Below are 11,412 nucleotides of genomic sequence, written 5' to 3' on the forward strand. Positions count from 1 at the left end.
TTCCCGTGGCTAAAATAATACATTAAATGCTTTGTCGCACAAGACGCTTAAAGCCTTCAAAGAATCTGGCTCCCCTGGAGATAGCGCTAAATATTTTCTTATTGCTGTGTAAACCTCCTTTTAGAGTACCTCAGCAGGTCCTTTGTGATGACTTATATTGCCGACCAAGCTTCACGTCCAAAAAAGAAAAAAACAATGATAATATTAAAAAAGAATGCCAAAAAAACTCATCAAATAGCAATTTGGAACTGGAATAAATATCAATTCGCTTTATTAAGTTTAGGAATACAGTTGCTTTGTTGAACATTAAGATATAAACCTAAAGTGAGATTTTTAAGACAAAGCAATGTGCACCCCCCTTATTATACTGTATCATCTAGTGACACCTAGTGGAAGTAACAGGTCTAACAAACGAGCATTTTTTTTATTCCCTAACATTGTAAACCAGTACGTTTATCTTTTTTCATTAAAAAATAATTCATCAAAGTGGTTTATTTGTCAGATTTTTTTGCAGATAGGAGCATCACTGTGAATGTTTGGGACGACCTTCAATGACCCATTATGTCCAGCAGGTAGTGCTATTATTCAGGTAAACTAAAAAAACACGCACTTGAGTAGTATATTTGTTCTTTAGTGGGTATACTACATAAAGTACACATATAGACAGTTAAATCAAAATGAAAATGAAAAATAAAGGTTATTAACTCGTCAAAATTAAAGCCTTGGAGTCAAAAAGTGTGTGAAATATAATAAAAGGATTTCAAAAGTGAATAAATAAATCATTACAACCGGACTTCGCCTGTTATGTATTTTTTTGTTGACAGTTGAGTTATAACAGTGGGCGATGTGCCAAAACTCACCTTTCAAAATAAAAGCAATTATCTGAAACATCATAATCCCAAAATAAATGTTTATTTCATATGTTGTCATATATTTAGATGGCATTTGGACAGAAAAGTTGTGTTTTGATCCATTGAAGCGTAAATCACCTAACGATTTGAAACCGTGCTTTTATTTTGAAGATCTTGGCGGAAAATGTCTCCAATCAGAGCAAGGAGCGATCACCTGCCAGGTATCTTGCACCTCAGGTTTACCCAGTCGATCTCTCCTTGGATAAGGCAACTAACTTTTTCCCTCGCTGGCGTCTTGGACAATTCAACATGAGTAAATCCAACACTTTAAAAGTGAAGAATTTGTTCAAAGTAGGCTCCCCCAAGAAAGAGAGCGATCAGAAAGACTCCCCCAAAGATGGAGTCACCAAGTGGCGGATTTCACCGGGAGGTCCCGGATCACTAAGGCCCGGGGACACGACCGTTTCCCCCGGTGACGGTGAGCACGTTTCTCCCAAGGAAAAGAAGGTAAGGCGGACGTTGAAGTTCAGGCTCAAACGGAAGAAAAGTAAGCAGAAAGAAGAAGACAAAGGAGGCGCAAGTGATGGCGACTTGTTCCCCAATGAAGTGGACAGCTTCAGCGACCGCATGTAAGTCTGAATAACTGACAACCGATTCCGATGATGTTGAACAGGGGCCGGGAACCTCTTTGTCAAAGAGAGCCAGAAACAATTCATATGTATTCCTTATGAGCCATTCTCAGAATTTATAAGTCAAAATACACATAAAAATGTGCTTATTTTGGATCATTTCAGTACTTAAATTACAAATCGTACTAGAATTATTTTAACATAACAAAAATGTTACACTGTTGCTAATCAATGAGTATAAGTGAGTATAAGTGAGTATAAGTGAGTATAAATGAGTATAAATGAGTATAAATGTGTATAAATGCGCAGAAAGGAGTATAAATGAGTATAAATGAGTATAAATGAGCATAAATGAGTATAAATGAGTATAAATGAGTATAAATGAGTAAATGAGTATAAATGAGTATAAATGAGTATAAATGAGTATAAATGAGTATAAATGAGTATAAATGAGTATAAATGAGTATAAATGGGTATAAATGGGTATAAATGGTTATAAATGGGTATAAATGGGTATAAATGGGTATAAATGGGTATAAATGGGTATAAATGGGTATAAATGAGTATAAATGAGTATAAATGAGTATAAATGAGTATAAATGAGTATAAATGAGTATAAATGAGTATAAATGAGTATAAATGAGTATAAATGAGTATAAATGAGTATAAATGAGTATAAATGAGTATAAATGAGTATAAATGAGTATAAATGAGTATAAATGAGTATAAATGAGTATAAATGAGTATAAATGAGTATAAATGAGTATAAATGAGTATAAACGAGTATAAATTCTAAATTGTATATATAAACACTTAGCATAAAGGCTGCATTCAAAGGATGCTCAAACTTATTTTCTACCCTTCTTTTTCTAAGTTTAAATACTTTGCATTAGATTATGAATTGTTAAAAACAGGTGTGGGATGGGAATCATTCCTAAGGACTAGAACAGGATAGGTTTACTTTACGACTTAGGTCTATAATTGAAGAGGGAATTTTTTTTTTGTCTGGGAACGGAACTGAAAATACACTCCCGATTACTTACTGGAAACCTGCCATATTCATATTAGCCTAGCTAAGGAAACCAGTAGGTTGGATCAAATCTTTTTCTGGTGTGATCTACCAATAGTAGGTTAGGGATCATTATTATTGATCACCTCTGGTCTACATGGTCTTGGATAGTAATTGTCGTCTGATAGGGAATTGATGGTTTGTGGGTTATACACGGACATCCAGATGTTGGAGAAGATTAGAGAGCCATTGCAAAGCTTGCATTGGGGTCCGAAACAAAAACTGTTTCCAGGGCCTGATGTAGCTCCACTGGAATTTTTGTGTCAAGATAAATGTGCAGCCACTTTTACTTGGAATGTTTGTGTGTTCAAGAATATTCGAGCCTTGAGATTGTCATGGAAGAGACTATAAAAGTGATAGAAAACAATTATTTAGGCCGGCAAGTTTATTAACAGGTCCTGTTCACGTATGCACTTCCTCCATTAGAAGGTGTGTACATATTACAGACAGAACTGCAAAGTTGCTAGACAAACAACCCGCTGCGCCAGTAAAAGGCGGAGTGTTTTTTTATTTTTTTGACAGATTGCAATTGAGACGTAGCCAGGACATTTCTACATCAGAAAGTCCATGGGATTCATGTCAGATTCATATGAGAAGCTTTTCAATCTCATCAAACTGAATTCTTTCTTTGTCAGCAAACACTACATTTAGTGTGATGATAAAACTGCCTTTACAATTCTCAAGTCTAGCTTCAAAAGGGTGAATTTTTATTGGCTCACTATTTTTTTTTAATCATTAACCAGGCTCCAGATTTTATCTTAATTAGCATTTTAATTCTTGTTTGATCTAAAATTACATGTCAGTAGAAGGCGCATTGCAATTTACAGTAAGATTGTGGCATGACTACACCTGAAATTTCAGTTATAAGAAAAAATAACAATATTGAATGTCTTTATTGTCAATATACAAGTAGAATACGATTTAAAGCTTCACCATAAAGTGCATACACAGATTTTTTTGAATTTTTTTTTAAAGCATGCATCTTGAACACGTAAGCTAATTTCCTGCTCTCCTATTGGCTTTTTGTTACAAGTAAAGTGGTTGCACTCTGCAGACTTTCAGACACGCCCAACATCTGGCAAACTGTCATTATTCCAAGCACTCCCCATCACCATTGCACTTTCCAAACAAACATTGAGGCCTCGTGTTGTAAGACTTACATATATGCTTTCTTGTCAGAAGCTATTCATTCTTAATATCTTATGTAATTGTGTGCTGGATTTACATGGTAAAATAATTCCAGCGAAAAAAGGAAACAATTCTAAGCTTTTATGGTGCTTGATTATTTCATTTTATTAAATGTATTAATGGCTAGTTACTTTTTGACCTTAGGTTATTTGCAGAAGCATTTGAATATTTCAGTTATATTTTCTGTCAATCTATTTTCTCCAATCGTCAGTGGATCATCTTATTGCTTTTTCAATGGTTTCAATAATTTAGTGGATTTCCAACACTCTTCCATGTATTTGGAGATAAAGACAGTTCAAGCAAGTCAATATTCTCTTGCTCAAGTTCACATTGAAAACCTGTCAACAACTTGCCATTAAAAACAAGCAATGGAAAGGCACAAAAGAAACAAACGTGCCTATTAAACACAGGTTTAAAAATAATTATAGTGTGCCTAGTCTTGATTGCCAAATTATCTCATAAATATGTTCAGCAACGCGCAACTAAAACAGTTCTGAAGAAAACCAGAGCAATTAAGAATTTCTACTTTGTATTTGTAGTTTTATTACATCTCTGCAATATTTACAGCATGAGGTCATTCTTATTGACTGTATTATGGGGGATTCGTACAATAATTACAGGAGTTAAATGCTCAGGTGCCTCTGTGTTCTCTGTCTGTTCCCTTTTTTTAGTTGCAGTTCTTTAAAAAGCATATTTTATACAGTGCAAATTATTGCTGTACGGATATCCGTGAACAAATGTTACGTGAGCTTTGTGTGTACGGTGTGCTAACAGAAAACTTTTTGTGTATTTTGTAATGACAGACAAGTTGGTGCTGGTTTCTTTTGGTGTCGACACAAAGGGAGATTTCTGAAACTGAAAGTGCTGACACTAAATTGGGAATTGTTCTAAAATGACAAACAATTGAGTTTTAAATGGGTTTGGAATCCCAGTGAATTAATGATGGACAAATATTCATTCATTTTCTGAACTGCTTATCCTCACAAGGGTGGCCAGGTGGCGGCCAGCCAATCACAGGGCACAAGGACACGGACAACCAATAATACTTGGAGGAAATTTTGGCTTCAACCAGCCTATATGCATGGTTTTTGGGAGGAAACCGGAGTACCTGGAGAAAACCCACAAAATGAATTGCATTGAATTCCAGTTGACTTCATAGTTTTTGGCAACCTATTGAACGCTGCAAGTCAGCTACTAATGGCAAGTCAAAAACAACCTACCTCTGCCCTCTTGTGGAGAAAATACACTATTGACATTTTACTTGTCATGTTTTCTATTTTTAACGTCTATATTGTCTGGGTCGGAAAAAAATCAAGCAGATTATCACTCAATCTATAATTGTATTATTGACATTGAACACTAAATTTGTGCATAACTGCATTATCTTTTTTTTACTTTTTTTTATATTGTTTCATATTGATGTCTATCTGTCTATAAGAGTGTCTACAAGAGGAAAAAAATGCTCCTCATGTCGCACACACGAGCCACAATCCGCAAAGGCACTCTAATTGCCCGGGGAACGTGTTATCCTACTTTCAAACAATCTTGTCCACCAAGTGCCATATAGTCTCTCTCGGCACTTTAGTTTTTTCTTTCTTTACATTTGATGTCACTTCACTTCTCCACGCCATTGTAATTAAAAAAGTGAACAGATGTCAGTCAGCCTCCAAACCCTAACTTTTGGGAACGTCAACCATTCATGATAGCACAATAGGAGTATACTAGAATCTTTTGAAAAGACCCGCTAAAGAGTGAGAGAGGGAAAAAAGCCAATGATCTCATATCCTTTCTTCTCTCCCCCAACCCATTACTCCCCACCTCACTCTAGCAGGAGTTATGACCAAGTGAGCGTTTCCACGGCGTGCTCCTTCCAAAGCGAATCGGATTGGGACCTTCGTTCAGACACCAATTCCATGATCTACTTCAACATGACTCAGGAAGGAAGTCTCACTTCAGCATCTAAGCACTTCAAGGTCAGTATTAATGGCACAAACACCAAATCTGGAATGAAATTGGTCGCTTTATTGGCATGGTAACAAATACAATTAAAGAAATTCCATCTGCATGCTTTTCTTAATTGCAATTTGTTAACATGTTAATTTACTTGGCACTGATGTTTGCTTTTTCAATTTTATACTATAGAGATGTTTAAAAAAGAAGCCCTTTTGACATTTTAGGATACATTTTACTCCCAGAATACACACTTGATAGTATATTATAGACTTCTTGACTAAAGTTTTGATGTTCCAATTTAGTTGAACTGCAATCTCATTGAAGGTTTTTCTAATATTTTGGACTTTAGAGAACTCAGTCCAGTTCAACTAATTCCACAATTAAGAAAAGGTGGAAAATGACCCGCTTTATCATGACAATTGATTGCATTATTGTGGTATTAGATTTTTTTCCAGTTTACCTGACCAGGTATTTTTGCCACAGCATTTTTCCCTTTAAACCAGTGCAATGCTTCAGACTTGATAAGTATCTCCCAAACTTTAACAATATTTCCCATTGTATATTTTTTGTAGTCCTCTTTCTTGTGGCAATGTCTGCCTCCAGGAGTCGCAGGCGAGCGTGTTAGATAACCCAACGCGAGACACGAGATGAGCTTCATCCTGTGGGATGTTGGTGTCCCTGGGCTATTTAGCTCAAACCTGACAAACCGGTTTTCCAAAATTGTCCTGGCTCTGAATTTCCTGTGAAGAACTCTTGCTTTTCAGCAGGAATTTACTTTGATTGTGTATTTATAGCACCGTACGCATTTAAAAAACTCAAAGTTGTTGGCTGACTTAGTCCTTCTTATCATAACTGAGGTTTGTGCACATAGAATTTGGGTTCAAATCTCTACCCGAAATACAGTGTTAAAGTCTAGGCTCTAAAAATTGACACTGTACAGATAAAATACTGTCAGGACCTGATCAGGGTTTTTCTCTGTTTAAACATGAACTGGAAATCCCAGCCCTGAACAGCTGTTTGTTTAGTCATAGTCAAATGAGGGTAACATTTCACTTTAAAGGTTTTTTTTATTATTATTTGGATTCCAGAAAGGTCTGAAAAATGTGTCGTTGAACAAATGGCAAACGGTCAATGTGATTTGGTTTGTACTTTGTGTGGTTTTTGCTGTGGAGCAAAAGACGTTGGACTGCAAAACCCATGTATTGAGAGAGAGGAAGGGTGGGTGGGGCTTTGCTCTTTTTCTACACCCTCTTAATTTGATTGCCTCGTGAATGGCCCATTTTCCATTTTGCTTCGCACTAATAGTTGCAAAGGTAAATAAATGGGCATGCCCTCAAAAAAAAAAAAAAGAGAGCAAGGAGCCAACAGTGCTGCTTGTTTTCACTTGGGACACCAACTACAGATTGAGATGCTTCCTTCGCCACTATGGAATTCTAAATGAGATTTGTTTGATTTGAATCTGCCGCAAAGAATTCTTACACCTAGTCAAATGGTATGTCATTTTTTCTCTCTCTACGCTTCCCTCAGTGAGTTATTTTATTCAATGTGGTTTGATGTGTTGTTTTAATATCGTCAATACTTCCATTTGACTGAATATTCGTCACAGCTGTTAACATTCTTTACAAAAAAGTACACAAACTAAAATATTCACTTCACTGATAATCTTTCATACATTTTTCTATATCTTTTGTTGTCATAGCAATTTTTGGTGTATTTATAAATTTTTGTCATCAAATGAGCGTTCCCCAAACATTATTTTTAATAATCAGCACTGACATTTTTATCTTCTGTGTGTCCTTATTCAGAATTCCGAAGAAAAAAGGGGCGTGTTAGGTCGTCTCAGTCATTTCTTTAACCCCAAGAAACGAAAGAGCCGAGGTAGCCAAGGCTCAAGCATCTCGACCAATTCGAGTTCCCCCGCTTCCCCGGCATCCCCTCTGTCACCACACTCCGCCCTGTCCCCACATTCGCCCCTGCTAAAACAGGAAGACGGCTCCGAGACCCCCACACCCTCCAGAAACTATGACCATCGGACAAAAAGCAGAACCCGAGCGAGAGTGGAATCTGGCGAAGGGCGAAGTCAAAGCCCCAGTCCCAGTTCTTCTAGTACGCTTTATCTCTATAATGGCGAAGCCGATATCCCATTTGCCGACTCCGATAGCAGTGGCTGTAGCAGCGTGCGGGAGGTACCTGTGTGCAAGGTGAGCACCCCCACCACTCAAAGCAGTTCAGGGAACGTCACCCCCACCGGGCTGGACTTTGACGCCGACGTGTTGCCCTGTTCCGAATCGCCATCCGATGTTGGATTTGCCGAATCGGTAGTGGAGGAGGTAAGCAAGCGACTGCAGATGAATCTGGAGGATATCGGAGTCAAGAAGGTAGACCCCCCCGACGTGCCGCCACTTAAAATTCCCTTTTTGGTCAGTGCCGCACCCCCTAAATCGCCCAACTTAACTTCCATAAGCTTGGCCACAACAAAAAGTGGCGTCAAAGTCAAAGAAAACGTCCATAGCACCACTCTGAAGGGAATAACCTTGGGCTCGACGTCACCTGCGAGTCGCCTCATCTCAACTCGAGAGCGTCTTACAGATGTTAGCGGGGAAAATTCAACACGAAGCCATTCACTAGAGGGTGACCAATCTTCCACTCCACTTTTTAAAGCCACATTAGTGGATAAGGGAGAGAGAATGGGAAGTGGGGATGTGAGAGAGGATAGGACAAAGGAAAAAGAGGAGGGCTCCGTCTCACTTCAGCTTCCAGTACTGCCCACACCTGTCACAGAGGACGAGGTAATTACTCGGGGGGCCGCTAGCAACTCGCCAGAGTTGTCCTCCTCTGCGACCATCACCCGGGATTGGCAGGCGACTCCGAGGCGGCCAGAGGATCCCCACGTTGGCACCGATGCGAAGAAACTCCCCCCAAAGGAGAGCCGGGGGTCCAAAGGGGCTTGCGTGACTCGCAAGACTGTGAATCTGCCTTCAAAGCCTCAGGATGTGCCTCGCAATGTGCACACTAGCCAGGAACTAACTTTAGAAAGAAACAAGCAGGCGTTAGAGGAAGACTGCGCAAACTTCACTTCAAGGACGTCTGAGCAGAAAAAACACAGGCTGTGAGTATTTGTATTTTCTTTGCTTTGTCTTTGAAAAGCCCCTTTGACTGGAGCAAAAGAAAACAGGTGAGGGTTGGATATATGTGCAACCTGATCTTAGGGTTCTCGTGCGACCAGAGAACAATACACAAAGGCGCTGAAACATTGATCATGTAGGCGTCCAATTACAGTGATGACACTAAAAAGAACATAAACTTGAAATATCTCAGCAGTATTGACCATGCCTAAACAAGCACGCACATGCAGTTAGTTAGTAGTCATTACATAACCACTAAATATAAAAAATAAGTTTCCTGAGTTAATAATACAACATTTGTTTTAATTTAATCTGGTACGATTATCTATTTCTGTTTAATTACCAGCTAACTATTTACTCTTATTTCACTTCTGGCATGAGGTTGCCCCTTTTTATAGCACAGAATCAGATGTAGCAAGCAAGTCTCTAGTCTAGTGTGTTGACATGAAGTAATAGAACCATTTTCATTTTGAATCCAAAAAGAAGTTCCTTTTTGGATATGCAAATTGCTCTCATAGAGACTTCCTTTTAACAAACTCCCACACAACATGTATTATTTTGTTTCTCTTGCAGATTGGCTGGACTTCAAAACCACAAGTCTGACGAAAGTAGACATGCAGACTCTACTGTACTGCCACTGTGCGAGGAAACCGAGGACAGAAACACAACTGAACGTTTGACCAAACCAAAAATTCACTGTCAGTTATCGCAAGGTGAGGAAAACGCTGCAACCCATGACATGCACAGAGCAAAGATACAATCCGGTATACCTGGAATAAGAAGCAATACAAGCAACCGGGCGACGACCTCCACGCCAGGGGCTAAAGTGGAATCTGAAAAGCGGCATACCATTGAAAGAGTACCAAGGTCCTCAGCAACAGCAGTGGGAGCCAAGGCCAAAAATGTGACAACAAAAGCAAAGGGCTTCACACAGGACGCTAATCTTGCCACCTCTAGTGATCTACCAGCACTAAAGCAACCAAGCAATGAAAAAACAGTTTCTGTGATAACACCCTTAAAAGACAAAGCTACTACATCCCCCGCAAAGTCGAAAATCCCCAAAAGGCAAATATCAGACAGCGACACCACATTACTTTTGTCAACTGATAAAAGCATAATATCTGCCGGCCATTCGGACGCATCCAAACGAAATAAAATCCCGAGATTAGCAAATGAATCTTTCAAATCTTCAGCGCCCGCAACCAAAAGTGTCACCAGGCCAAATTCTGAGGAGTTAAAGGTTCCCATTACGGCTACTGAACCCGAATGTGAGTTATTGCCAGATCCCGTGCAAGAAAAGCCCAAAAGTACTGATGCTGAGCCTATTCCCTTTGTAAACGGAGTAAGAGAAGGACCTATTGTAGGACCGCCCTGTATGGATGAACATGCTTCCAGCTTCCTTTCAAAGAGTCGGCTGCCCGTTTCATCTCCAGTCAGAAAGTTGAAGAATGACGTACTCGGCAAGAGTGAAACCAACTTGAAAAGAGTTCCATCTCCTCAAGTTGTTTCAGACAGACACAAACAAGTCCAGAAATGCCCAGACCGGCAGGAAACAGGACACATGGAGGGAGCACCTAACAAAACTCCTCTACCTGGAAATCTCAAGAAAGGTAAAACAATGTCTTTTAATAAAATCCCAAAGTTTCCTCATCCATACAAATTCATTTGATATAGAAAAAAAAAGTTGATTTTATTGAAGTGAATGCTGTAAATGTCATTATACAAGTATAATTATGAATGAAGTTTCGGTATATATGTGTTTATTAGAAATGACTACAATCGAGAGACTACTATAGATGCCATGTGATCAGAATTACAAAATTTGAGAACTGCCTTGAGCAAGACATGTCATGTGATTTGATTATTTGTGTATTTGTTTTTTCTTGCCCGCCAGAAGCCGCCTCCTCTCTAAAAGTATTGAGTCACAACTTTAAGAGGTTTGGAACTGTAGGTGACATCAAACAAGATAAAAGTGCAGCCATTTCCAGAGAGCAACCGAAGACTCCATCAAACAGTTTAATTCCCTCATCTCCTAGCAGGCTCCCAAAAAGAAGCCAGAAAAGCTCGACCGATATCAAATCAAGGAAAATTCAACATACTTCAACTGATGATTCGTCAAACTCACCTGATCCTGTACAGGATCGTTTACATTCAAACATTGATGCAGACACAGCTGTCAAACCTGCAGAGGGTATTGAGGCAGATTGTTTTAAAGACCATAAACTTGGTGATGATGAAAAATCTGTGTTTCACAAGGAAGAAGATCATTCCTCTGTTAGCGAAACGAAAAAGAAAGGGAAAGAGCTGCAGGGGGTGACAGATGCTCTATCTGGTCCTGAAGGAAACATTTCAAAATCACACACAGCAGAAAACATTGCAGTAGAACTTAAAAACAAAGCTAAACCAGTAAAAGATTTGAAATGTGCTACAAATGTTGTTTTATCAGGAACCAAGGTTGTAACCAATGCAGAGACTAATAGTCAGGTAAAAGAGCATGATGCCCTACAAGAACCAATTTTGGAGCGGTTGCCTAAAGTTCCATATTACAATGATGATTGCGTTGCTGTGGAACTAAGAAAAACACAAATTAATTCTGA

General features: G+C 38.8%; 1 protein-coding gene across 1 annotated transcript; it reads left to right on the forward strand.

Annotated features, from left to right (window-relative positions):
• The first annotated feature begins 1,073 nt into the window (after nt 1–1,073).
• Nucleotides 1,074–11,276, forward strand: LOC144206553 (uncharacterized). Its single transcript, XM_077731582.1, has 6 exons — nt 1,074–1,480; nt 5,569–5,710; nt 7,496–8,799; nt 9,389–10,425; nt 10,710–11,194; nt 11,262–11,276. Exons 1-6 carry the CDS (start codon nt 1,161–1,163, stop codon nt 11,274–11,276), a joined length of 3,303 nt encoding a protein of 1,100 aa, XP_077587708.1. The 5' UTR covers nt 1,074–1,160.
• Nucleotides 11,277–11,412: the final 136 nt, after the last annotated feature.

This window comes from Stigmatopora nigra, chromosome 13 (genome assembly GCF_051989575.1).
Source record: "Stigmatopora nigra isolate UIUO_SnigA chromosome 13, RoL_Snig_1.1, whole genome shotgun sequence".
NCBI classification, from domain to species: Eukaryota; Metazoa; Chordata; class Actinopteri; order Syngnathiformes; family Syngnathidae; genus Stigmatopora; species Stigmatopora nigra.

Coding starts and splice junctions, on each gene's coding strand:
- LOC144206553 (XM_077731582.1), top strand. CDS start 1,161: ATGAGTAAATCCAACACTTTAAAAGTGAAGAATTTGTTCAAAGTAGGC. Junction 1,481..5,568: donor GACAGCTTCAGCGACCGCAT/GTAAGTCTGAAT, acceptor TCACTCTAGCAG/GAGTTATGACCAAGTGAGCG. Junction 5,711..7,495: donor CAGCATCTAAGCACTTCAAG/GTCAGTATTAAT, acceptor GTCCTTATTCAG/AATTCCGAAGAAAAAAGGGG.